Source organism: Dryobates pubescens, chromosome 2, assembly GCF_014839835.1.
Source record: "Dryobates pubescens isolate bDryPub1 chromosome 2, bDryPub1.pri, whole genome shotgun sequence".
Taxonomy (NCBI): Eukaryota; Metazoa; Chordata; class Aves; order Piciformes; family Picidae; genus Dryobates; species Dryobates pubescens.
Genome location: NC_071613.1, coordinates 50,603,590 through 50,630,869, shown reverse-complemented (window position 1 = coordinate 50,630,869; position 27,280 = coordinate 50,603,590). Strand labels below are relative to the sequence as shown.

The 27,280-nt window shown below is 52.4% G+C and overlaps 1 protein-coding gene across 1 annotated transcript in view; it reads right to left on the bottom strand.

Moving 5' to 3' along the window:
• Positions 1-16,286: 16,286 nt before the first annotated feature.
• ACVR1 (activin A receptor type 1) overlaps positions 16,287-27,280 on the bottom strand; it is a 62,385-nt gene continuing 51,391 nt past the window's right edge. The window contains exons 6-9 of the mRNA XM_054177444.1: positions 24,044-24,319; positions 19,647-19,844; positions 18,401-18,531; positions 16,287-16,787 (exon numbers count right to left, since the gene is read on the bottom strand). Of these exons, the coding sequence (XP_054033419.1) occupies positions 16,653-16,787; positions 18,401-18,531; positions 19,647-19,844; positions 24,044-24,319 (740 nt within the window). The 3' untranslated portion in view covers positions 16,287-16,652. The remainder of the gene's footprint in view (positions 16,788-18,400; positions 18,532-19,646; positions 19,845-24,043; positions 24,320-27,280) is intronic.

Sequence of the window (27,280 nt, the reverse complement as noted above, 5' to 3'; positions counted from 1 at the left end):
GCCGAGCCCGCAGCTTTAGCGGGGCCGCGGGGGAGGAGCGCGGCCCGGCCCCGCCCGCGCCTCCCCGCCCGGGCTGGCACCGGGGCCGGAGCAAGGTTCAGCATCCCCCGGGGCCGGGAAGCGACAAGAGGAAGGGGACCCCCGGGACCCTCGCCCCCAGCGCCGGTCGGAGGCAGACACCGGCTCCTGGAGCAGCGGCTTGGTGGGTCACGGTCACATCCTTCGGAGAGCTGTGGCTGCAGGCAAGCATGAAATGAACCTAGAAAGGAAAAGGGCATTCTCCTCAGCGCTTTGAAATCTTTCCTCCCCCAGAGCTCGGGGTGGGCTCGGGCATCCCTCCCTGAGCTGCTCCATCAAACTCTCCACGCTTTCCCCCAAACAGCAAAGCTCAGAGTTGTCCTCAGCCTTTCTTCAGCGCTAATGGTTGTGCTTGATAAGCTTAAAGGTGTGTTTTTTCAAGCTAATTTCATGGAATCACAGATTCAGAGAATGGTTTGGGGTGGAAGGGACCTCGAAGAATATCTAGTTCCAGGTAGACACCTTCCACTAAACCAGGTTGCTCAAGGGCTCCTCAAACCTGGCCTTGAATACCTCTGGAGAGGAGGCATCCACAGCCTCCATGGGCAGCCTGTTCCAGTGTCTCACCACCCTCACTGTGAAAAGCTGTTTAATATGATCCTATAACTGCAGTTATGATCTGTTCCATACTGAGACCCTCAGGACACTCTCCTCAGAGCCTGGATGACACAAGCATCTCAGAATCTTTCTTAGACACTGCAAACCACCACCCCCTATCTTTGGAAGCCACTGCACCACTCTGCTGTAGAAGGCTCAAGAGTACTTATGGGCATCACCATAAGGATCAACGGCACTGACAAGACACAACCAGCTCTATTCTAGAGTCTGGAGCAGACCATGAAGCCTAGGATGGCGTTAGGAGGGTGTTGTCCACACTCCACCTCTCTGTATTGTTTTTAAGCAAGATCCCCCTTTCCCATACATTGTCAGATGCATCCCCAGGTCTTTATGACAGTGGTGGTGTGACAACATCCCCATCAAGCCATTCAGGCTCCCCCAGGCAGCCCCCCCCCAGCAGTGATTGATTCTTCTCCAGTTTTAAATACTGAAGTTGGTGACATTTGTCAGATCAGCCTTGTGCAGCTTATCCTGTTCTACCTGACGTTCCCAAGTGCACTGGCAGAGGTTCCATGGTTGTACTTCATGGCTGGAGTTGAGCTTGAAGGTCTCTTCCAACCAAAACGGGAGGAGAAGGGAGGAGAAGGGAGGAGAAGGGAGGAGAAGGGAGGAGAAGGGAGGAGAAGGGAGGAGAAGGGAGGAGAAGGGAGGAGAAGGGAGGAGAAGGGAGGAGAAGGGAGGAGAAGGGAGGAGAAGGGAGGAGAAGGGAGGAGAAGGGAGGAGAAGGGAGGAGAAGGGAGGAGAAGGGAGGAGAAGGGAGGAGAAGGGAGGAGAAGGGAGGAGAAGGGAGGAGAAGGGAGGAGAAGGGAGGAGAAGGGAGGAGAAGGGAGGAGAAGGGAGGAGAAGGGAGGAGAAGGGAGGAGAAGGGAGGAGAAGGGAGGAGAAGGGAGGAGAAGGGAGGAGAAGGGAGGAGAAGGGAGGAGAAGGGAGGAGAAGGGAGGAGAAGGGAGGAGAAGGGAGGAGAAGGGAGGAGAAGGGAGGAGAAGGGAGGAGAAGGGAGGAGAAGGGAGGAGAAGGGAGGAGAAGGGAGGAGAAGGGAGGAGAAGGGAGGAGAAGGGAGGAGAAGGGAGGAGAAGGGAGGAGAAGGGAGGAGAAGGGAGGAGAAGGGAGAGAAGGGAGGAGAAGGGAGGAGAAGGGAGGAGAAGGGAGGAGAAGGGAGGAGAAGGGAGGAGAAGGGAGGAGAAGGGAGGAGAAGGGAGGAGAAGGGAGGAGAAGGGAGGAGAAGGGAGGAGAAGGGAGGAGAAGGGAGGAGAAGGGAGGAGAAGGGAGGAGAAGGGAGGAGAAGGGAGGAGAAGGGAGGAGAAGGGAGGAGAAGGGAGGAGAAGGGAGGAGAAGGGAGGAGAAGGGAGGAGAAGGGAGGAGAAGGGAGGAGAAGGGAGGAGAAGGGAGGAGAAGGGAGGAGAAGGGAGGAGAAGGGAGGAGAAGGGAGGAGAAGGGAGGAGAAGGGAGGAGAAGGGAGGAGAAGGGAGGAGAAGGGAGGAGAAGGGAGGAGAAGGGAGGAGAAGGGAGGAGAAGGGAGGAGAAGGGAGGAGAAGGGAGGAGAAGGGAGGAGAAGGGAGGAGAAGGGAGGAGAAGGGAGGAGAAGGGAGGAGAAGGGAGGAGAAGGGAGGAGAAGGGAGGAGAAGGGAGGAGAAGGGAGGAGAAGGGAGGAGAAGGGAGGAGAAGGGAGGAGAAGGGAGGAGAAGGGAGGAGAAGGGAGGAGAAGGGAGGAGAAGGGAGGAGAAGGGAGGAGAAGGGAGGAGAAGGGAGGAGAAGGGAGGAGAAGGGAGGAGAAGGGAGGAGAAGGGAGGAGAAGGGAGGAGAAGGGAGGAGAAGGGAGGAGAAGGGAGGAGAAGGGAGGAGAAGGGAGGAGAAGGGAGGAGAAGGGAGGAGAAGGGAGGAGAAGGGAGGAGAAGGGAGATCCCCACCATTTGGATTTAATTAATGTTGATTTCCTGAGGTATTTACTTATCCAGGGTCACAGCACTGGCCATGTTCACAAGATCTGCCCCATCTCCTGATCCTGATGTGGGCTCACAAGTGAGCCTCCTTGTCTCCATCAGCTGCTTCTCTTCCACACCTTCTGAACTGGAGCTGTTCCCAATGCCTTTTCCAAGCAGACTTAGTTTGGGAGCCACAGCCAGGTCCTAGGACCTAGGGATTCAACGCAATCCAACACCATGCTGCTAGCCATCAGGAAATGAATCTAGGACTCAGCTCAGGAGTCTGATGCTGTGGAACAGAGACCCAAAGAACCCAAATGAGATCTTGCCAGTGGTGGACACCAAGTGCACACACGTGCCAGTTCTTTTCCCACCAAGCTTAGGCACCGCCCGCTTGGGACTCAGAGCCTTGGACCCTCCTGTGAAAAATTCAGCAGATCTCACTAAATTCCTTTAAACCATCCCAGAGGGGGAGTGCCACATTCAGTCCAGGATGAGGAACTTCAGCAGGGGTTGCTTCATTTCAAAAAGAGGTTTGCTGAGCTCAGGAAAAGATGCCAGGCAGCCAATAATTGGTACTTTTGTCCCAAAGGCTAAAGCCCCTGACAGATACAAGGGGGTTCCTCTCTACAGCTGACCTCTCCACAGCAGTTTCTCTCTACAGCTCACACCAGGCACAAGCCTGCCCCTCTGTTCTGGCTGCTGTTTGTCCCTTGATCCAAGGTGTCATCAGTAGAATACAAGTCTAAACACCACCTAGTTACCACTTGGGAGACACCAGTTTGGACCCACAGCCCTGTAGAGACATCTAGAGACCTGAGAGCCCTGGAAGGGGGATGGACTGCTGGGCTGAACTGTTCCAATGACTCAAGGCTTGTGATGAAAAGCAAGCCTCATGCCAAAGCTGCAGGATTTGACCTGGGACCTCAATACATCCCTGCAGAAATTCAAAAGCTTGTTGACAAGAAAATCAAATCCACACTGTGGAGAGCACACAGACTGGCAGCATGCTTCAAGGTCTGGCAGATCTTACCCTTTCTCCTCTTGGTTTGTATTTAGGAGAGACCAGGAGTTTGTCAGAGCACCAAGCACACTGCTGGGTCACCCCCATCAGCTCTGCCCAGCTTTTCACGCCTCATGAGGCAATGCTCTGTGCCTTCTCTTTAGACCATCTAAAGGGGTTGTGGAGATTCCTTCTCTGGAGATTTTCAGGCCATGTCTGGATGTGTTCCTGTGCAACCTGCACTGGATTCTGTGGTTCTGCTCTGGCAGAAGAACTCAAGGATCTCCAGAGGTCCCTTCCAACCCCTAACATCCTGTAAACAAGGTCCCCTTTCATGTGATTTAATGCTGGTAATACTGCTGTGTCTCTCCAAAACACACTGGAGACCTTTTGTTTCCACCTGGAACATCACAAATTCATTGTCTGGGCACTTCAGAGTCTGTTGTGTTCTGTGCCACAGGGTGGCTGAACAATGTGTTGCAGTTGTCTGCTGGGTTTTCACCTTCCCCATCACTAGGCTGCATGTAAATAGATGGCATGAGAAGCATCACGGACACAGAATCACGAGCTGGTTATGCTTTAAAACAAACCAAACCTGATCCCATTCCTATTCTCTCAACCCTTTGCTTTAGTGAGACCCCACCTGGAGTACTGCATCCAGTTCTGGAGCCCCTAGCACAGGAAGGAGCTGGAGGTGCTGGAAGGTGTCCAGAGAAGGGCCATGAGGATGAGCAGAGGGCTGGAGCTGCTCTGCTATGAGGACAGACTGAGGGAGTTGGGGCTGTTCAGTCTGGAGAAGAGAAGGCTCTGAGGAGACCTCATTGTGGCCTTCCAGTATCTGAAGGGGATTCCAAGAAAGCTGGGGAGGGACTTTTGAGGGTGTCAGGGAGGGATAGGACTGGGGGGAATGGAACAAAACTAGAAATGGGTAGATTGAGATTGGATGTTAGGAAGAAGTTGTTCCCCATGAGGGTGGTGAGAGCCTGGCACAGGTTGCCCAGGGAGGTGGTGGAAGCCTCCTGCCTGGAGGTGTTTGCAGCCAGGCTGGATGTGGCTGTGAGCAATCTGCTGTAGTGTGAGGTGTCCCTGGCCATGGCAGGGGGATTGGAACTGGCTGAGCCTTGAGGTCCCTTCCAACCCTAACAATTCTATGATTCTATGATTCCCTGCTGCTTGCCTCCAGCCCTCAGCACCTGAGGTTACTGCAACACAGACCAGAGCCCATTGCTGAAGCAGCAGCTGAGGTATTTCAAAGCCTTTGCACACAGCTTCTGCTGTCAGCATTGGCCTCCTTTTGTGGGTTTTGTTTTAAAAAAGATTACCAAGGTTGCTGAACTCCACAGCCATGGAGTATTGGAGATGGAACAAGAGCAGAAAACACAAGCACTGGAGTTTAAATTGAGCTTCTGCAACTGCACAGGTATGATTCGATCAGTGTAGAAGTCAGAGTGAGCAGCAGCGAGTGTCCTCCCCCCTGCTCCCCTCACCATGGTCAGGCTTCACTCACACAGGTGCCAGAATCATAGCATCAATAAGGCTGGAAAAGACCTCAGAGATCATCAAGTCCAACCTGGCACCCAACATCTCGTGACTACTAAACCATGGCACCAAGTGCCACATCCAGTCCCCTCTTGAACACCTCCAGTGATGGTGACTCCACCACCTCCCTGGGCAGCACATTCTAATCTCTCTTGCTGGGAAGAACTTCTTCCTAACATCCAGCCTAAACCTCCCTTGGTGCAGCTTGAGACTATGTCCTCTTGTTCTGGTGCTGGTTGCCTGGGAGAAGAGATCAACCCGCTCCTGGCCACAACCTTCCTTCCTTCAGGTAGCTGTAGAGAGCAATAAGCTCTCCCCTGAGCCTCCTCTTCTCCAGGCTAAACAACCCCAGCTCCCTCAGCCTCTCCTCCCAGGGCTGTGCTCCAGACCTCTCCCCAGCCTCCTTGCCCTTCCCTGGACACGTTCAAGTGTCTCAATATCCCTCTTAACTTGAGGGGCCCAGAACTGGACACAGTACAAGCAGCTCCTGCTGCAAACACCTGAGGCAGAAGTCACTCTTGAAGGGATGGTTGAGACAGCATTTCAGGAGCTACTACATAAAAATCACCTTTAAGGGCAGAGAGGGAGCAGAGCCAGCTGCTCCCATCCTAGCACTGCTCTGGGTCCCAGGTATCAATGACTGTGATCTCACACCCTTTGTCCCTAGTGTTCCTCAGGCCTTTGGCACACCAAATGCCAATGAAACAAAGTCCAGCAGAGCAAGGGACGGGGGACAAAACCCCCACCACGCTCTGAGGCCGTAGTGAGGCCAATGTGCTCCTCAGTTGGATGTTTGCATGGCATGGTTCATAGTGGGACAGAAATAGTGTATCCTGGGGAATTCAAGACTCTGTGGAAATGGGTAACACCATAAAAGTGGTGGCCAACTGGAAGCACTTCTAGGGCTGGCTGAGAGACAAGAATTTTGTTTTGTAATTTGTTTTGCTCCACACCAGGACAAAACTAAGACCTATTGTCATTCTGTGACAGCAAAACAGAATCCAGAGACATCCCAGAATGCCCCCCCCAGGTCAGTGGCTACCACTCCCCTTAGCCCTCTACATCCCAGACCCATGGCTAAGGGAGCTGGGGTGGTTTAGCCTGGAGAAGAGGAGGCTCAGGGGAGACCTTCTTGCTGTCTACAGCTCCCTGAAGGGAGGTTGTAGCCAGGTGGGGGTTGGTCTCTTCTCCCAGGCAGCCAACACCAGAACAAGAGGACACAGCCTCAAGCTGCACCAGGGGAAGTTTAGGCTTGAGGTGAGGGGAAAGTACTTCACAGAGAGAGTTGTTAGCCATTGGAATGTGCTGCCCAGGGAGGTGGTGGAGTCACCATCCCTGGAGGTGTTCAAGAGGGGCTTGGACGTGGCACTTGGTGCCATGGTTTAGTTAGTCATGAGGTGCTGGGTGCCAGGTTGGACTTGATGATCTCTGAGGTCTTTTCCAGCTTTATTGGTTCTATGCTTCTATGTCCCAGCCTATGGAGTTGTCTTGCAGTCTGTCTGCCCTTCACTTTGCTCATCCAGAAGTGCTATGAAACCTTCCAGAAGCTGCCACCAGAATGATGCATCCCTGCAAAAATCATTGCAATCCTGACCATGGCCATTAGGAAGAGAGAGTCAAAACATTCCCAAACTGTTCCAAGAAGCATTTTACAGTTCTTTAGTCAAACCACTCCCCACACACCCCCCAACCCCCAAGGAAAAAGAAAGAAACCCTGCTGCCTTCTACAGCTCTGCAGTCTATTGAAGAGGAGCCCAGCAATCTACTGGAAGTTCATCTTCATCTGAGCAGGTGCCTCTGGATGAGGTGAGTGCTAATGGGGCTTCTTGGAACGTTTTAGCATTGGTCAGACACCAAGAGAGTCCCCAGAGAGACCATTAGTGCAATCAGAAAGTTAATTCTCTAATGGGACTGTGTCCCCACACACACACTCCTTACCTCTGCTCTGGATGACTGGCAGCAGCATCCTCTGCCACCATCCCAGTGCTGATGGTGCCACGAAGCTGTCGAGTTGGGCACTTGGTCCTGGCTCTTCCTTGGTGCCTTCTGCAGCATTGAGTGTGAAGCACAAGCTAAGCCCAGGCCTCACGGTCTGCCTCCTGCCTGGCCTCACGCAGTCAGGACTTAACCTTCTGCCCCTTCACAACCAGCCAACAGCACAAGCAGAGAGACCACTGCTTGGAGGAAGACAGCTGCTAGAGGTGCTCCTGAAATGGTGTCCTCACCATGTATGTCCATAGTGGTGCAGACAAGAATGCATCACTGCGGTGCCCCCATCGCTGTGTGACACCAGCCTGGGGCTCTGGGCTCAGGGTGCACTGCACGTCAGGGTTCACTCTGTATTTTCAGTGGGGAGCTCCTGTAGGATAGTGTGGAGCCATCTCCTGGGGGAGTGAGATGAGAGGAGATTCACCAGGAACAGCAAAACCTGGACCCTCCACTGGTAGCTGCTGGGGATGGCCAGAGGAGCAAGGAGTCAAGGAAAGGGCCAGTGCCCATTCCCTGAAGGCTTCCCTTTTAACCTGAGGTCCTTCCAAACCACAGCAGAGGACACTCAAACATTGGGTTCAGGGAAGTTTCTCAGGCAATTTTTTATCAAGGTGTGTGGTAGTTTAAGGCTATGCCTTTAAACATTTTTCACAGATCTTAGACTAGAATAGACCAGACCAGGTTGGAAGAGACCTTTGAGATCGAGTCCAACCTATCACCCAACACCATCTCATCAACTAAACCATGGCACCAAGCACACCATCCATCTCTTCCTAAACACCTCCAGGGATGGGGACTCCACCACCTCCCTGGGCAGCACATTCCAATGGCCAATCTCTCTTTCTGGGAAGAACTTCTTAACATCCAGCCTAAACCTCCCCTGGCACAGCTTGAGACTGTGTCCTCTTGTTCTGGGGCTGGGTGCCTGGGAGAAGAGACCAACCCCCACCTGGCTACAACCTCCCTTCAGGGAGCTGTAGAGAGCAATGAGGTCTCCCCTGAGCCTCCTCTTCTCCAGGCTAAGCAACCCCAGCTCCCTCAGCCTCTCCTCACAGGGCTGTGCTCCAGACCCCTCCCCAGCTTTGTTGCCCTTCTCTGGACACCTTCCAGCAACTCAACATCTTTGTCATCCACTGGAGCTGTTCTGGGCTGAAGAGCCCAGAACAGGACACAGGACTCAAGGTGTGGCCTAACCAGTGCTGAATACAGGGCACAATGACTTCCCTGCTCCTGCTGGCCACACTGTTCCTGCTGCAGGCCAGGATGCCATTGGCCTTCTTGGCCCCCTGGGCACACTGCTGGCTCATGTTCAGCCTACCATCGACCAGCACCCCCAGATCCCTTTCTGCCTGGCTGCTCTCCAGCCTGTAGCACTGCATGGGGTTGTTGTGGCCAATGTGCAGAACCTGGCACTTGGATGTGTTCAGTCTCATGCCCTTGGACTCTGCCCATCTGTCCAGCCTGCCAAGCTCCCTCTGCAGAGCTCTCCTACCCTCTCCTACCACCTATTGGGTGTCAAAAGGAAAATAAAGGTAACACTAAACAATCCCCTTGGAAGAGATAAGGCACTAAAACTAGTGGTCCCAAACCACTTTTTCTCTCTCTTCTCACTTGCTTCTGCTTGAGCTTGGCTGCATTGTTTTGGTATTAACTTCTCTGCTTCTGTCTCTTCTCCCTTTTGTACAAGGGGGGGCTAGTAGCTTCCCCTGGTCTTTGAGCAGAGAGGTTCCTGAGCTGTTTTTTCATTGTAAGTATCTGTCAATATCAAATATATTTCTCCATAGCCATTGCATTGTAGATTGCAGTTGTGCCTGTAAATACAGCTCTCATTTGCTTCCTGCTGAGCAGCTCTGGCAGAGTCAATGTCGGGGGAAGGGGAATTTTCAACCCACCACAAGGTGCTTACAGGAAAAAAAATACAGTTTAGGATGATCTCATTTCAGCCAGCAATTAGAACCAGTAAAATAACCTTTGTTCTGTCATGACCAAGGTCCCTCCTCCCCCTGCAGCTGGCAGTCAACACTTTAATTACTCTCATCACAGCAGACATGACACAGGAGGTTTGCCCATTTCCAGCTGCTTTCCAGTGTGAGGTGAAACACAGCCAGGCACTGACCCATGGCTGTAAGGGTCAGGCCTGACCTTGTCCATAAGGGTTTGAAGCACACACCACCACTGCTTGTGCTCCACACCCCCTGAACAGCTCCAGTGGATGACAGAGACCAGGCTGCTGTGAACTGCCTGCAAGATCCACGCACAGCAAATAAAGGAGGAGAAAAACGGGCAGGCAAAAGGCATCCTTCTCCCTCCTGGCTTGCAGCTTCCTGCATGCTGAGCTGGGGCAGGCTGGCTCTTTGCTGGCAGCTCCCATACACTGCTGCTTAGATCCCTCCCCTTCCTTCCTTTGAGCGTGATGTAAAAGATCTGTTCTCTCTGCCAGAGGTAGGCAATGGCTCTCCCTGCAAGTTTTCAGGATGAAAACCCTGGCCAGCATCCCACAGCTCACCATTTGGAGTCTCTCTGTTCTTCACAGAGAGAGATTGGCCACTGGACTGTGCTGCCCAGGGAGGTGGTGGAGTCCCCATCCCTGGAGGTGTTTAGGAAGAGCCTGGCTGAGGCACTTGGTGCCATGGTTTAGTTGATGAGATGGTGTTGGGTGATAGGTTGGACTCGATGATCTCAAAGGTCTTTTCCAACCTGGTTAATTCTATTCTATTCCATTTCTCTCTGCCACCCTGTCAGGCTTCAGGTGTTCTTGAGGAATGAAGAGAGATCTACACCATGACTCTCAGCCCTGAGGTGGTGTTTGGGGCAGGGATTTTTGGGTGATGAGAAGTGCAGACAACCGCTGTGCAGGCGTGGGGTGATACAAAGTCCTTGCATGTAGCTGGCAACAGCCCCTGAGATGCAGTCACATGGAGGATGGAGCAGCTTTGCTGCTCTGCAGCCCCTGCAAGGGTGATTTCCCCTCTGCACCCAGGGCCACCTCTCATCTCACACCCCTGTCCCCTCCAGGGGGACATCTCCTCCTCATCCAGGGTGACACTGCCTGGGGCTGGGGGCAAGCACAGCACTGTCTAGCCAGACAGAGGTAGGAACACTTTGCTCAGGAAGAAGCTGAGATGTTTATTAGATCTGTACCTAAAGAGTTCTACCCCAAACTGGAGGACAGGAGAGGACCCACACACCATCCTTGGTCTGCTCTGCCAGGGCTGCATCCCCAGCTTTAGACACATTGCTGGGACAAACCCATCAGTACCCAGAGCCCCCCACAGCAGTGAGTGCAGTGGTAAGGGGGACACCTTTTTAAACAACCCCAACCACCTGCCCTGCCTGATCCCTGGCAGGCACCTTGGAGTGCTGTGCTGCAGGCCCCCACACCCAAGATGACCACGTTTCTGGACCTCTGTGCACCATTGTGTGGTGCAGGACAGGGTGACACAGTGAAATGTCCCAGGCCTCCCAGAAGATGTGTTAACTTTACCTCCAGATCCTCTGTGGTAAGAGTCCATAAACAGTGAGGAACTGCACTTCTCACAGAGAAGGTCCCAGCTTCTCCTCCATCAGTACCAGAGCCTCTCTTCCACTGTGGCAAGGCTGAGCCAGACCTAAGCTGTGCACAGCTCTGCTCTCCCTGGGCATGAGCTGTGGCTCCTGTTGTGGCACAGCTTCTTGGTTCAGGCCCTAGAAGCACGGTGGGGTTTTCCCCCCTCCTCAGTGGGGATAAAGAAGTGCTCCTCCCAGGTGAGAGCTTCTGTCCTTGCACATCTAGCTCTGCATTTGATTGAGCATTCCCCCAACACAAATCACAGGATCCCAGACTAATCTGGGTGGGAAGGGACCTTTCAAGGCCACCTAGTCCAACACCTCTGCAGTCAGCAGGGACATGTGCAACTAGAGCAGGTTGCTCAGAGCCCCAAACCTCACCTGGGATGGGGCTTTAAAATGAACAAAGCATTCTGTGCTTGGTGAGGACTGAGCTTCTCCCTGTATCAAAGGGCCAGCAGCAGGACCATCTTTGCTTCCCTTCTCCAATGTCAGCCACGAGGCCAAGGCTGACCTTTCTGCCCAGCAAGGAAGAGAATTCCTTCTTGTCCTTTCCTATCAAAACAGCTTAAGCCAGGTAAATAAAGATTCTGGAAGGCTTGAGATGGAGGTTTTTTCCCCATGAGCAATTTCAGCACAGGAAGCCCACAAAGGAAGTGACAAAGTGGGAGGAAGCCTTCAGTGACTTCACTACAGCAACACTCACCAGGGTCAGAGGCTTCAAGCTGCTTTAGATGGCTGCCCCCAGGACCCCTGTCAAAGTGCAGTGTGTTCCTAACCAATAACAAACCAGCCTTCTGCACAGGGGAAAAAGAAACCCAAACAAAACCTGACCACCACCCCCCCCAAAATCCCAAGTACCTCTGGTTCCTGCCTGCCTTCTCCTGTAACAGGCAGGTGGTCACAACCTACCCAGAGGAGAGCTGAACCACAGGCAGGGCCACTCCAGCACCATGGCATTTATCTTTTGCTTGCTGGGGCTCCTCATGCTGGGCTCTGCTCTGGGGCTGCTCTGTTTGGAAGCAAAGCAGCCTAGGGCCAGGCTGATGTGCAGTCAACCCCAGCAGACACAGGAACAATCCATCCCCAGCACAGGAGCTGCCTGGGCCATCTCCAGAGTGAGAAATGCAGCAACACCTCCACGCAGCAGATTATCCATAAGCATGGCAAATCTCTTTAGGAGATTAGATTTTAGGGGGCACTGGAGGAACAACGATCAATAAAGTGTGTGGGGGAGGGGGTGGGGTGGTGGTACCTGCACACACATTGAATCATGGAATTGTTAAGGTTGGAAGGGAGCTCAAGGCTCAGCCAGTTCCAACCCCCCTGCCATGGGCAGGGACACCTCACACTACAGCAGGTTGCTCACAGCCACATCCAGCCTGGCTGCAAACACCTCCAGGCAGGAGGCTTCCACCACCTCCCTGGGCAACCTGTGCCAGTCTCTCACCACCCTCATGGGGAACAACTTCTTCCTAACAGCCAATCTCAATCTACCCATTCCTAGTTTGGTTCCATTCCCCCCAGTGCTGTCACTCCCTGACACCCTCAAAAGTCCCTCCCCAGCTTTCCTGTAGCCCCCTTCAGATCCTGGAAGGCCACAATAAGGTCTCCTTGGAGCCTTCTCTTCTCCAGACTGAATAGCCCAAACTCTCTCAATCTATCTTCACAGCAGAGCAGCTCCTGCCCTCTGCTCATCCTCATGGCCCTTCTCTGGACACCTTCCAGCACCTCCAGCTCCTTCCTGTGCTAGGGGCTCCAGAACTGGACACAGTGCTCCAGGTGGGGTCTCACCAGAGTGGGAGAAAATCACCTCCCTTGACCTGCTGGCCACACTTCTCTTGATGTAGTCCAGGGTCTGATTTGCTTTCAAGGCTGCAAGTGCTCACTGCTGGCTCCTGTTGAGCTTCTCATCCACCAGCACCCCCAAGTCCCTTTCTTCAGGGCTGCTCTCAAGCCAGTCCCTGCCCAGCCTGTATCAGTGCTTGGGATTGCCCTGACCCACATCCCATGGGAGCTCTCCTGCTGCCCAGGCCTGGACAGTTTGAGGGGAAAAGCAGCAACACTTTGGCTCATCTGACTGCCCAGGCACTTGGAAAGGAGGTTAAATAGCACAGGCTACAGGAGATCCCCCATTGAGCTTTCCCCACTCTGCTCCCAGCTGCACACCCTCCAGCTCCCTCAAGCACTGGGCACAGCCCTGCTGCTCTTGCTGGACCCCAAACCTCCTCAGGAGCAAAGTACAGTGCTGAATGGCTAACCCCCAAGACCAGGGACAAGACACTGCTACAAATTACTACTTAAGATATTTTCCACTCAGTTTTCTTGACCCAAGCTTGCCAAATAGTCATTAAAAAACCTCCCAAATTAATTACTGTTTGATGGTGCAATCACTTAATGGTTGGACTCAATGATCTGAGAAGTCTTTTCCAACTAAAACCATTTTAGGATTCTCTGATTTCAAATGGTTCAAAGCCTGGACCCCTTCATCAGCAGGGCATGAACATGAGTTTTGTTTAAAGTAATCCCTGGATGCTTTGAGATCCAAGAGGAAGTTCCTAGGAGCAGCACTGGTGGAGATTTCCTTGTCTGGCTCATCATGGGTGCTCAGAAGTGCCAGCAGTGGGTAGGTTTTTCTGCTCTGCTTGGATAATCTCCATCACCCAATGGAGGACATTAATGGGGTGGTTTATGGGGTTTATGCTCTGTAGAGAGGCAGAGCCAGACTCCAGCTTTAACTCAGGCTGAAATTCCTCAGACAAAGCTGGCAGACTTGGAAGAGGCCAGTGGTTCCCAGATCCCAGCCCTGGCAGAGCCCCAGAGCTCCTGAGACAGCAGAGCAAACCCCTGCAGGGTACACGAGGCTGCTTCCCACCTCAAGCCCTGCTGTTCCTCTTCACACAGTACTGCTCAGAAGAGGCTACAGCACAGAGATGGATCTAGTAAGGCCACATGGCCTTCTTCTGTAACACTTGGTAAGATGCTGTGACTCAGTGTGTTTGAGAAAGGCACCACACACTCAGCCACCATGGTCAGAGCTGTCACGAGCCATCACAAGATCATCCCCTCCTCCAATACCCCCAACTGGGAAACTCTGCAGAGGTGACACAAACCTCTACTAAAACCTGGCCAGCCACCCTGAACTCACAGTGCACACTGAAGTGTCACCTTGGGCTCTGACCTGCCCACCTGTAAAGCCACCTCTCCTCCACTGCCCCATGCCCCATACGCTGTCCCTGCTGGCCTGTGGTTACTGAACAGCTCAGCATCTAGCACACACCAGTTTAAAGCAAACTGGGATGCAGTCAGGCAGCTGAGCCTCTCCTTTCCTGCTGAAAACACTCAAATCTAGCCAGACCCTGCTGCTCCTCTATTTTTTGCCAGCACTGGATCTGCTCAGGTCCATAATTAGTATAATTAAGAGACCCAGTCACTGGGGTCAACCCAGTCAGCTCTGCAGGATCTCATCCCCATGCAGCACCTACCCTACAAACCTGGCTGGTGCTTCTACACCAGAAATGGAGACAGAAAGGCTTGGCCAGAGTAGGACAAGGGAGAGTGGGGCTGAGAAGGAATAATCAGGGGCAAACAGGAGGGCAGGATCTGCTGGACTCAAAGCACAGAGGAGAGCCTCAGGGAAATGCTTTAAGCCAGAGAGGAAGAACATCTGAGTGGTCAGTGACCGTCCAGGCCCTGGATCACTCAGAGGATGGGGCCCACAAGTAAAGGAGGTCTTCTCCAAGGCATGACCACTGCCCAGTGACTCTTCCACTTGCCATAACAGAGGTGACAGTATGAGAGGTATGGGCAGAGAGAGCTCTTCTCAGGGTCCCAAGGGGAATTCATCCCAGTACCTCCCTCTGCAGCCAGGCTCTGGGATGTCTGCAGGGACAGGCTGTCACATCCAAGGAGAGTCCACCAGTTCCCTGCTGTGCTATGCTGGATCTGCTGTTCTGAGCACCACCCCCAGCCAAGCAACTGCCAACAGCCTCAGGAGCTTGGTGTTCCCCCCAGGACAGACCTGGAGCTGCCTTCCTCTCCTGTAGGATGCCTCCTGTTGCATTAGCACAGAGATTGCATCAGGTTGGAAAGGGACCCTCAAAAGCCATCTTGTCCAACACCCCTGCAGTCAGCAGGCTTACCTCCAACTAGATCAGGCTGCCCAGGACCACAGCAAGTCAGGTCTTGAATGTCTCCAGGAATGGGGCCTCAACCAGATCCCTGAGCAACCTGTTCCAATGTTTCACCACCCTCATTGTGAAGAGCTTCCTCTTAAATTCCAACCTAAATCTGCCCCTGCTCCAGTCTCAAATCACTGCCCCTCATCCTACATCCCCCCCCCACCCCCAGACCCTTCTGAACAGCCCCTCCCCAGCCTTCCTGTTGGTGCCTTTCTGGTATTGTAAATGCAGCTCTAAGGTGCCCCTGGAGCCTTCTCTTCAGGCTGAACAATTTCAGCCTGGCCTCACAGCAGAGGTGCTCCAGCCCTCTTGGTCACCAGCAGGGAACAGAACTTAAAAGCCACTCTTCAGTTTGACTTGAAAACATTCTATTTAATTTATACAAATAACTACTAAATAGAAAAAGTAGATTAAAACAAAATAGTTATTTTTTTTTCCTCTTTTTATGGCAGAGTTTAAATGCATATTATATAGCTTAGAAGAGATAAAATGCATTTGTTTATTTATTTGTTTATTTATTCTCCCACCCCTCCCCCCCCAAAGCATTCATGACCTAAAACTCTCATTCCTGCCTCCACTGCTTTCCTGTCCAGGCCTGGTGAGACAGCAGAGGGGACAGGGTGTGGGGAATAATGGCTCTAGAGACCTTTCTGTGTTCCAACTGAGAACAGGTTACAAGACCACACAGCTACACAGTGTGAAGCACTTGAACAAAGCAAAACAGTTGACTAATTGAGCTGGAAGATGAGAATACAGAGAAAGAAATCAACCTCTCAGGTTACTACGCTGGGTCACCAAATTCCTTCCCATACAGGGTAGGAATTAGGGAGGGGGAAAAAAGAGAGGCCACATAAAAAGAAGCTTTAAACCTTTATGCACTTAATGTTTTTAACAGTTAAAAAAAAAAGACAAAAAAAGAAGAAGAAGGAGGAAAACCAACTGGTGAGTGCACTATGTAATAAATAAACTGGCAGGGCTGGGGTTGGTTTGTGTGTGTCAAGGAGGAGTTCCTCACGCTCAGCATTGTTTGTAAACATCAGTACACGTGTAAAAGGCTTCTTTAAAACAACAAAAAAACCCAACCAAAAAAAAAACAAACCCCAGAAGATATCTGACAGGTAACAGTTTGCAGCTCCCCTCCCCACACACCCCACCCCACCCCCCACCCCCCCTACTCCAGCTCCCTACCAACTCGGGCACAGATCAACGCATGCCGCAGCCAAATCGAGGTGGGGGTTTGGCCAAGCCTTGTCATCCAAATTAACAGTGACAGTGCAAAGTCAGGAATGCAAAGAATTCCTAGTGCAATAAAAGAAGAGAAGCACAGGCAATATTGCTGATTAAAATCCACCACTCCCCTCCCAGGCCTTCGCCCACCCCTCCCCTCCCCACCCCCCCTCCCCGGAGCGGTGAGGAGAGCAACAGAAAACCCAAACGAAACAAAGGAGGAGGGGAAAAAAAATAGAGAAGCTGTTCAAAGCCATCATTTAATGCCCTGATCTTGGGTTAGGATTTCTCTGTCTTCCTTCAGGCCACTACCTTTGCAACAGTCCATCCAGCTGAGTCCTTGTAGCTTGTCCCTTGGTGAAATGCCCCTGGCAGCCGCTCTGCAAGGTCCCTTGGGTTCTGCTGGCCCCCAGGCAGGCGGCGGCTGGGTGAGAACTTCTGTCTCCTCCGAGCAGCACCCCCTGGGGAACCACCACAGAAACTGTCCAGCCAGGCTGCTTTGGAGCCAGACAGATGCCTTCCTACTGGGAGAGCACCACCAGGAGAAGGTCAACAGTCAGCTTTCAGTTTATCTAAGGAATTGTCAATTTTGGTCAAAGTCTTTTTGATTCGCAGGGCTGTGAGTCGCGCCGAGGGGTTCTGGTACCAGCATTCCTTCATCAGCTTGGCCAGGGACGTCAGTGTCTGGGGACAAACACACACACAACACCTCTGAGTGCTTCCAGGTGTGGAGAAGCTCCCAGAGAAGAGAGAGACAACAGGGCTGAATCACGGAGTTGTTGGGGTGGGAAGGCACCTCAAGGCTCAGCCAGTTTCAGCCCCCCTGCCATGGCCAGGGACACCTCACACTGCAGCAGGCTGCTCACAGCCACATCCAGCCTGGCTGCAAACACCTCCAGGGATGAGGCTTCCACCACCTCCCTGGGCAACCTGTGCCAGGCTCTCACCACCCTCCCAGGGAAGAACCTCTTCCTAACATCCAAGCTGAATCTACCCATTTCTGGTTTTGTTCCATTCCACTTCCCCAGTGCTATCACTCCCTGACACCCTCAAAAGTCCCTCCCCAGCTTTCTTATAGCCCCCTCAGATACTGGAAGGCCACAATAAGGTCTCCTTGGAGCCTTCTCCTCTCCAGACTGAGCAGCCCCAACTCCCTTAGTCTGTCCTCACAGGAGAGGAGCTCCAGCCCTCTGCTCATCCTCATGGCCCTCCTCTGGAATGCAGGCCATGAGCTGGCCTGACCTTACACAACAGAGTTTGGGGTCTTCTTCTAATGAAGGAAACACTCCACTGAGTCTCATTTCACTGAAGCTGACTTCAGTAAGAGCAGTGAGGGGAGCCAGAGAAGGTACAGATCTTCTGGCTGCAACTTCACCATACCCAGAGCAGCTTTCAACAGCTGGATTCACAGCTGGCTGGTATGTGTGGCAGCACAGCTCCTGGCTTTGCAACCCAAGCCCTACAGATGGGACCTCTTGTCCTCACTGGCCCTGGCCAGCTCAGAGATTCAGATTCACAGAAAGATTTGGGTTGGAAGGGATCTTAAGGATCATCTAGTTCCAACCCCCTGCCATGGGCAGGGACACCTCCCACTAGAGCAGGTTGCTCAAGGCCTCATCCAACCTGGCCTTGAACACCTCCAGTGAGAGGGCATCCACAACCTCCCTGGGCAACCTGTTCCAGTGTCTCACCACCCTCAGTGCAAAGAATGTCTCCCTAATCTCCAATCTGAATCTCCCCTCCTTGAGCTTCAATCCATTCCCCCTCACCCTGTCACTGCAAGTCCTTTGTAAAACCAACCTCCACAGTTCAGCAAAAAGGAACAGAAGAGCTGGACAGCCTGGAGAGGTTCTGATGAAGAACACAAAATTCAGCACCAGCCTCTCAAAAGGAACAACAGCCCTTACCCTGTGGGCTGGAGAGACCAAGACTCAGCTCTCCATCTGCACACTTGGAAGCCACAGAAAGTCCTGCCCAGGCTAGGTGTCCCTTAAAGAAATTCCCCCTGGGAAAGGGAACACCACCACAGGAAGAACAGCTTTAAAACAGCTGTTATTAAATAATACATCCTGCTCCTAAAGGGCTCATCTGTGAACAGCTCAGGCTTCACAGCCATGAGCCTGCTCACTGTGTTTTCTCCCTGCTCCACCGTGAAGGTCCATGCCAGCACACTTCTGGGCTATGCTCCTGAGCCCCTCAGTACCACTGAGACCATTGCAGTTCCAGGTGACCCACTGAAATAACTCCCACAACTGACCCCAAAAGAAGGGAGGTCAGCTCACAGGACACCCACTTACAGGGTCTGAGAACCATCTGTTGGGAATGTTGGGCCTCTGCTGATCGACACAGACCACTTTCCTCATGTCTTCAAAACTGGGGTCATTGGGCACCAGGTCATAAAATGGTGGCTTGTAGTCTTCCACAATACCTGGGGAGGCACAAACAAGAGATGTTACTTCATGGCTGGGACAGACCTTACCCTCCACAAAGCACAGCCCTTTAGAAGTGATGTCAAGGAGCCATGAGACGGCAGAACAACACTGGCTGTACTCTTGTCTTCACACCCCTGCTTCCTCCAGAGCACAGAAGCATAAAGGTTCCTGTGAGAACTCAAGAGCAGAAACCCCACAGACCTCCTCACTGCTTGGGATCCCCATTTCAGATGGAACAGTAGCTTTGTAAGAGCCAAAGGCAGACTTCAGAGCTGCATCACAGCTCTGACAGGGTCAGCAGGATCTTACAGATGAACTTTACCACTGGAAGGGAGAGTCTGGCTCCAGCTCCCCATTTCCACGTGGCCTTCCCAAGGCATAGAGTACACCCTGGCTCCTTCAGATCAGACATGTAGTAATAGCTGTGAGATGAAGTGGCTCTGACCTTTCCTCCAACTCTGGAGAGCTCCGATCCAGCACAGCCCCGCATCCTGCGCCCACAGAAGCAGCCTGCCTCCACGTGGCCTGTCCCAGTGCCAGCACCCCCCTGCCACCTCTGTCCCACCACAGCTCCCAGCACTGCCACAGACCTGCCACACATTGCCCTGAGCACAGGGAGACCCCAGCCCCTCAGCCCACCCACAGCTCAACACTTCCTGGCTGCTGTGGAGGAGTCCTGCTTAGTGGGTGTGCTTCACTTGGTAAAACAAAAGCAGCCCTGAATTCTGATCACTTCTTCACTCACTACCTATAACCCTGCTGTGGGCTTGTGTCATGAAAAGCAGCCACCTAAAGCACTCATGGTGGCTTAATGACAGGTGGAGAGACTTTATGGTCTGACATTTGACCTGAGCTGCTTGGGACAAATCATTTCTCATCACAATCCAGAAGGCAGCAGGGGACCCTCTGAAGAGAAGTGACAACATTTGGCCACTCTGCCCAACCCACCAACAACTTCAGCACAGGCAAAGCACCAGGAACCAAAACACTCTGGAGGTGCAGTATTTCAGGGTGCATCCCTCGTGTACCTCGGTGGGTGGCAGATGCTTTGCTGTGAGCTCCCAGCGGATGAACCCCTTCTGAAACAAGTGGAGGAGTCCCTGCTACTCACCATTGCTAACCATACGCCTGGCCACCTCCCAGAGGACCAGCCCAAAGGCCCAGATGTCCACCCTCTTGTAGGAGTCGAAGCAGTCTGCCTGGATGGTCTCATCCAGGACCTCTGGAGCCATGTAGCGCTTGGTGCCCACTCGGGGATTGTTCCCCACATCCAGCTGGTTGGTGCTTTGGGAGTGCATCACTGCAAGGCCTGGAAGACACAACACAGCCACTCTTAGTCCCCTTTCATAGAATCACAGGATTGTTAGGGTGGGAAGGGACCTCAAGGATCAGCCAGTCCCAACCCCCCTGCCATGGCCACCTCACACTACAGCAGGTTGCTCACAGCCTGTGGTTGTTTGAGGCTGTGCCTTTGAGAACAAACACTGCTGGAACACACTGGCTAATGTCTTCGGTTCTAGAACCAAAGCATTCTGATATTCTAAATTAATTTCATTGGTTGATAAAAAAAAAAATGCAGCTTTAGATTGTGAAGCAGTTGGAAATTTTTTTTCCTCAGTTCAGTTCAGTTTGGGAGTTGGGGGACTTGGAGGTTTCAGCCTGTTCTCCCTGCCTGCTTCTTCTGCAAACTGCTGGAGCTGGCCTTCAGATAAGCAAACACTAATCCTGCATGGGCTTTTGAAGCTTGCTAACAACTCTTTTCCTTAGTAACTTGCCTTTCTCTCTCTCTAACCCCTTTTTGGGGAAAAAGGGAGGTAGGGGGGGGAGAGAGGGGGTTCCAAGGAGGGGATCCCTCCCCGAGGGATTTTTGTTGTGTCATTTCTCTTTGCTGTGTATATATTGTAAATACCTGTATATATTGTGTTATATATAACCTGCTTTCCATATATGCTTGCAAATATACAGCTTGCTCTTCGATTGGGCTAGTTTGTGGTTTCTTACTCTGTGGAGGAGGGAGAGCTAAGCCCTCTCTCAACCTACCACACAGCCACATCCAGCCTGGCTGCAAAAACCTCCAGGCAGGAGGCTTCCACCACCTCCCTGGGCAACCTGTGCCAGGCTCTCACCACCCTCATGGGGAACAACTTCTTCCTAACATCCAATCTCAATCTACCCATTTCTGGTTTTGTTCCATTCCCCCCAGTCCTATCACTCCCTGACACCCTCAAAAGTCCCTCCCCAGCTTTCTTGGAGCCCCCTTCAGATACTGGAAGGCCACAATTAGGCTCCTCGGAGCCTTCTCTTCTCCAGACTGAACAGCCCCAACTCCCTCAGTCTGTCCTCAGAGCAGAGCAGCTCCAGCCCTCTGCTCATCCTCATGGCCCTTCTCTGGACACCTTCCAGCACCTCCAGATCCTTCCTGTACTAGAGGCTCCAGAACTGGACACAGTACTCCAGGTGAGGCCTCACCAGAGCAGAGCAGAGGGGGAGAACACCTCCCTCGACCTGCTGGCTCTGCTTCTCTTCATGCAGCCCTTCAAACCATGGCAGCACCCTTTCAAAACGACAGTGAGCAGCGACACCCTTCAGGGAGTTCAGAAAGAAGGAGCTGAGAGTCCAACTGTCCAAAGACCAACTGGGTCAGCTCCAAACGAGCTCTGAGAAACAGCCCCTGTGCCCACAGCCTGAGGCCAATTATCTCCTCAGGGATCAGCATTAAGCTCAGTTATTGCCCTGTTGCAAAACGTGGCCATTAAGTGTTTTGCAGCCACTGGATGTCAGCAGCGCTCCAGGCACGTACGCGCAGAAGGCCAAGCATCTGCTGCTCAGAAGAAAACAATTTCATGCAGCATTCAGCATTATTTATAGAACTTTGGGGTAGGTGGATACATCTGAGCTGTGGGGAAGGGAGAAAGGGGGAAAAAAAAAAACCCACACACTGCAGGATGGACAGAGCCAGGTTAGCAAACACAGCTGGGAAATCAACCCCAGCGGGCTCGCAGCGGCTTGGAGAATAAACATCCTCCAGCTGAGCTAAAACCAGTCCCTCCAAACCACTCTACCTGGTTTCTGCTAATTACTAAACATTTAAGCAAAGAACATTATGTGAGGGACTAAATGACTGCAAATTTGGAAACACACAGAGCCTTCCTTTTGCCACGGTAAACAAGAGCAGACTGCAAATTGAACAGCCAGAGGAGCATGACAGAGCCGAGCAGTCAAGACGATGACACAAACTCTCCCTCATTTCCCCCAGCCAGCCTGGCCAAGGACAACACACACCACTGAGTTTATTGGACATGAGTCTTCAAAAGCTTTTGAATTCAGTCCCACAACACACACACCTGACCTATCACCAGATCATGAACTTCCCTCTCCTTCCCAAACAGAACGCTGTTCTTCAACCCGGCAACCACCTGGAAACCGCTTGCCTACAACTGAGATGCACTTCAAGCAATTTCAAGCTGCCAAGGAAAAAAAAAAATCTTGGTGGCACCTCTAGAAGGGTACCACCTACTGACCCCATGACTGCTGAGAAGAGGAACTGGAAAGCCTGCTCTCCAGGTGAAGGAGGGCAGATACTGACACCTGGATGCATTCATTCACCGGTTCAGGTTGACCTACGCAGCTGGATTGCCGCATTTAAACAAACCAAGGTTAGGAGACAAACTCCCTGTCAGACTCTGCAGGCATCAAGGCTTTGGGGAGCTCTGTGGCAGCAGTGGCAAGACTCTGGCCAGCCAAAGTGGGCAGGACAGAGTCAATAGAACAGCAGGTCAAAGGCTGCACATCAGCGTCCCCCACAGCCCAGAAGCCCTCAGTGTTGCAATAGCCGGGGGACTGCACTGGCGTAACCGGGGGCTGTCTCTGCACGAAGGCTGGGAAGCAGACAGCACTGCTCCAGCTTCTCCTCACCCAGGAGGTCCCAGTGCACACTTAACTGAAGGGCAGACAAGCACTCATCAGAAAGCCACCTCTTGTAGCACTCTCTGCACCCTTCCTGCTCTCAAAGGGACACTCACCAGTCTGTAATGGAGGGGCAAGGGGCAGGGGGGAGGAAGAGCAGCAATGTGCTTTTTCTTTTCTTGGGATAAGCATTGCTCTGCTCTCTTATAAAGCTGCTCAATGAAGACCTAGCACCACATACCTGAAGTGCTTCAGAAGGGCAGAACTCTTGCACAGGGCTGAGACTGCAGCAGGACCAACACCCATCCCCTGGACTTGTCCACCCCACTGCTGCTTGGCCAGAAGTTACCTGAAGCAGCCCCAGTAACTTTATTGCTGCCTGCTTTCAGAGCTGATGCCTGTTCTTAATGGGTACACTGCAGGTCCAGAACCTGCTGTGGCCATGAGAAGCCAAGCCCAGCTCAGCTCTGGACAGCTGTCAAGAATGCTCCCACCTGCTCTTAGTGCCATTTCTCCTGCATGGTGCATGTGTTGGAATGAAGCAGGCCAGAGGAGGCAAAAGACAAAGCTATGGAGAAAACATGCCAGAAGCAACAAGCTCTTTGTGACTCCTGTACAGGTAAGGAACAAAGAAGATGTCAGACACACAGCTGAGGGTTTCACTCTTTAAAGAACAGCTATTTTACCTCCACAAGAACTAACTGGAAAAGGTTCACAGCTGTGCTCTCTCAGGAAACATCAAGTGCCTGAAGCCTCTAGATCAAGCAGTAGATGTCACTTTACTGGTGTGATGCCAACATCAGCTCACGCTGCCCCTCCTCAATGTGAGGTACAAACTGACTTAAAAGCCACTCTCTGAAGCTCTGTATTTTCAACTCACTGCTCTGGTTTCAACTTGCTGTTCCAGCTGCACCTTTAGATAGGGCCAAGTGTGTGGCTTTCACATTTCCCCCTCCCCTCATGTCCCACAAGCAAAATTCTGCAGTGAAAAAAGGAAAATCAGATCTCAGTCTCCTCATAGCCTTTGTCCAGCCAATGACTCCCCAGTGGTATTGTTCTACTGCTATTTTCTCCTTTGTCTTCAGAGAAAACAGGAACACAGCCTGGCCAGATATGTCCTCGAGGTGCAAACCAGCCACACTGCTGCAACTCTTCCTCAGCACCCTACCAGCTTCAAGTCTGCAACCAACAGGTCACGGATAACCCAGTCTGGGGCTCAATGAATTACCCAGCAGAAGCCTTAGTGCTGGATGGACCTAAGGAGCTTGGGACAGCAAGTGCAGAGTGCCTGTCGTTGGAAAGACCTTTATTGGCTCCGAGAGGAGCTGAAGCCTAGTAACTGCTGCTTTTTGGCATTCGTGAAGGGAATTCAACAAGGAAAACGGAAGAGAAGGTGCAGGACGTCAGCACCGCTCCTGAGCACGGCGGAGGCTCCGCGGCCTTTGCGCGCTCCGAGCGCCATCTAGTGGCCGCTGTCAGCCCTGAGGGCAGCATCCCAGCACAGCAAGAGGCGGGGGGTGTCGAGGCCACCGAAAGGCTCTCGGGGCTGGAGCTGCCCAGGGGACGTGACTCGCGCAGGACGGCCCAGGGAAGGCAGCTCACCCAGATCGGCTATGCAGCACTGCCCGTTCTTCTTCACCAGGATGTTCTTGCTCTTGAGGTCGCGGTGGGAGATGGCAGGCTTGCCCTGGGTGCCGAAGATCTCGATGTGCAAATGCGCCAGCCCACTGGCGATGGACAGGACGATGCGCAGGCAGCTGACCGTGTCCAGGGTGGTGAGCTGCAGGTAGTCATACAGGGACCCCATCTCGTGGTAGTGGGTGATCAACCACAGCTGGGTGCTGGAGTTCCTGGAAGTCATGTCGGATGCAATGAAACCTGGGGAGGGCAGAAAGAGAGAGAACAAAATGAAGCGAAGCTCCTTCAAGATCCCCCAAGTGAAGAGCCACTGCTGCTAGACCTCTCCTGCAGTTTGCAACTCTGGTTAATTGAACTTGTTCACATGCTGCCCTGAGGACAGACTGCAGGTCTTCCTGGCATCACATAGAACTGTCAGGGTTAGAAAGGACCTCAAGGATCAGCCAGTTCCAAGCCCGCGGCCATGGCCAGGGACACCTCACACTACAGCAGGTTGCTCACAGCCACATCCAGCCTGGCCTGAAAAACCTCCAGGCATGAGGCTTCCACCACCTCCCTGGGCAACCTGTGCCAGGCTCTCACCATCCTCATGGGGAACAACTTCTTCCTCACATCCAATCTCAATCTACCCATTGCTAGTTTGGTTCCATTCCCCCCACCCCTATCACTCCCTGACACCCTCAAAAGACCCTCCCCAGCTTTTTTGTAGCCCACTTCAGATACTGGAAGGCCACAATAAGGTCTCCTTGGAGCCTTCTCTTCTCCAGACTGAAGAGCCCCAACTCTCTCAATCTATCTTCACAGGAGAGCAGCTCCAGCCCTCTGCTCATCCTCGTGGCCCTTCTCTGGACACACTCCAGTACCTCCAGATCCTTCCTGTGCTAGGGGCTCCAGAACTGGACACAGTGCTCCAGGTGGGGCCTCACCAGAGTAGAGTAGAAGGAGGAAAATCACCTCCCTTGACCTGGTAGAAACACTTCTCTTGATGTAGCCCAGGGTCTGATTTGCTTTCTGGGCTGCAAGTGCTCACTGCTGGCTCCTGTTGAGCTTCTCATCCACCAGCATTCCCAACTCCTTTTCTTCAGGGCTGCTCTCAAGCCAGTCCCTGCCCAGCCTATATCAGTGCTTGGGATTGCCCTGACCCAAATGCAGGACCTTGCATTTGGTGTCATTGAACTTCATGGGATTGGCTTGGGCCCACCTCTCCAGCCTGAGATTTCTGCAGCTCCAGCTCAGGTCTACCCACAAGAGCACAGCCATGCCTTCTGTCACTCACATCAAGCACAACTACTTTTTAGGACCACATACTTAAAAAAAATTAAGTTACCTTCTTCCCCCACACACACACTTCTTTCTGAAGAGCTTGAGGGCAGGGAAGCATCCAGTCTAAATGAACCAAACACACACAACCCCAGGACGCAGCACATCTGCTGCTGCCTGCTCAAGAGCCCCACCCTGGAAAGCAGAAACACATCCAGCAGAGGAATCCTAAGTAACCATTTCCATTTCTGAGGCCAAGCAGCAGCCAGCACAGGCAGATGAGAATCACAGAATTGTTTGGGTTGGAAAAGACCTCCGAGGTTGAGTCCAACCATCAAGACCTCTGATCCAGGCTGGAAAGGACCGCTGAGATCAAGTCCAGAAGAGGGTTAGATGTCTATGTATCATGCCCAGTAAAAGGACCCTAGATGCTGTGCCAGCTTCACATTCACAGCTAAGGTAAGGCACCTTCAGAGCACCTCCAACCACTAATCTTGACCTACCAAAAGCCTGCCAGAGGGTCAAGAGAGGATTCTTCCCCTCTACACCGTTCTTACAAGACCCCTGCCTCAAACAGTGCATCCAGTTCTGGTGTCTCCATCAGAAGGACAGAGCTGTTGGAACATGTCCAGAGGAGGGCCACAAAGATGATCCAAGGGCTAGAACATCTCTACTATGAGGATAGGCTGAGGGAGCTGGGGTTGTTCAGCTTAAAGAAGACTCCAGGGGCACCTCATAGCTGCCTTCCAATTCCTGAAGGGACCCTAGAGGAAGGCTGGAGAGGGACTTCATAAGAGTGTCTAGAGACAGGACAAGAGGGAATGGTCTTAAGACGAGGGAGAGCAGGGTTAGACTGGATCTTAGGAAGAAGTTCTTCAGCATGAGGGTGGTGGAACTCTGGAATAGGTTGCCCAGGGAGGTTGTGGCTGCTTCTTCCCTGGGGGTGTTCAAGACTATGCTGGATGAGGCCTTGAGCAGCCCCAATCTAGTTGTGAAGCATTCCTGCCCATGGCAAGGAGGTTGGAGTAGATGATCTCTCAGGTCCCTTCCAGCCTAAGCCATTCTATGACCTTTGAGGTCCCTTCCAACTCAAACCATTCTACAATTACCCAAAACCAGAAGTGTCTTAAAACTGAGCCCAAAATCCAGGAGCAGCTCCCTCCCTGTTACCTCAGAAGTCATCACGTAGCAGCACACTCTCGCCCCCAGCAGCTTTAGCTGGGAAGCAACCAAAGTTTTCATTTCCAAGTGAGAGGAAGAAGCCCTGTTTGTGAGAAGCCCACAGAGGACATTTGTCAGAGAGAACACCCACTGCTTTCTCTCCTGAAGTCAGATTCCTGCACAACGTGACGCTTCTGTAAGCCGTGATGCTGTTTAATAGCACTGCTACAAAACTCCCTCCGCTAGCCAACAAACCTGACAGTTATCAAGAAAGACTCCAGGCAGCCAGAGGAACATGGGGAAGGCCTAATGCAATTTCAGCCAAGCTGCTTGCTCTCAGGGGAAGGGAAGTTCAATAACTCCTATTTCAGGAGGCCACCAAATGGTTTTTATAGTAACAAAGCAACAGCTTCAGGAAACATTAGACAAACGCCGAGCAGGGTGAGCTGCGGTGCCCAGGAACGTTCTCTGACAGGAAACAAGACTAAGGAGCCTGAGCAGAACTGCTTCAAGACAGACAGATTGCAGGTGAAGGAAAGTCAGCACTCAGAAAACAGGCTGCTGCTTTGATTTGCCAAGGTAGCACACCAGGGAGAGGAGGTCACATCTGCCAGGAATCAAAAGGGCTGCTTAAACTTCAGCCGTGGCACACAACACAAAAAGCAATTTTCTAAGCTCTGAGGAAAGGAACACAGAAGGTACAGAGGGTGCAGGAGACTCAAAATCAGCACTCTGTCATATTTACAGGGAAATGATATACATCACAAAGGGGCAACTACA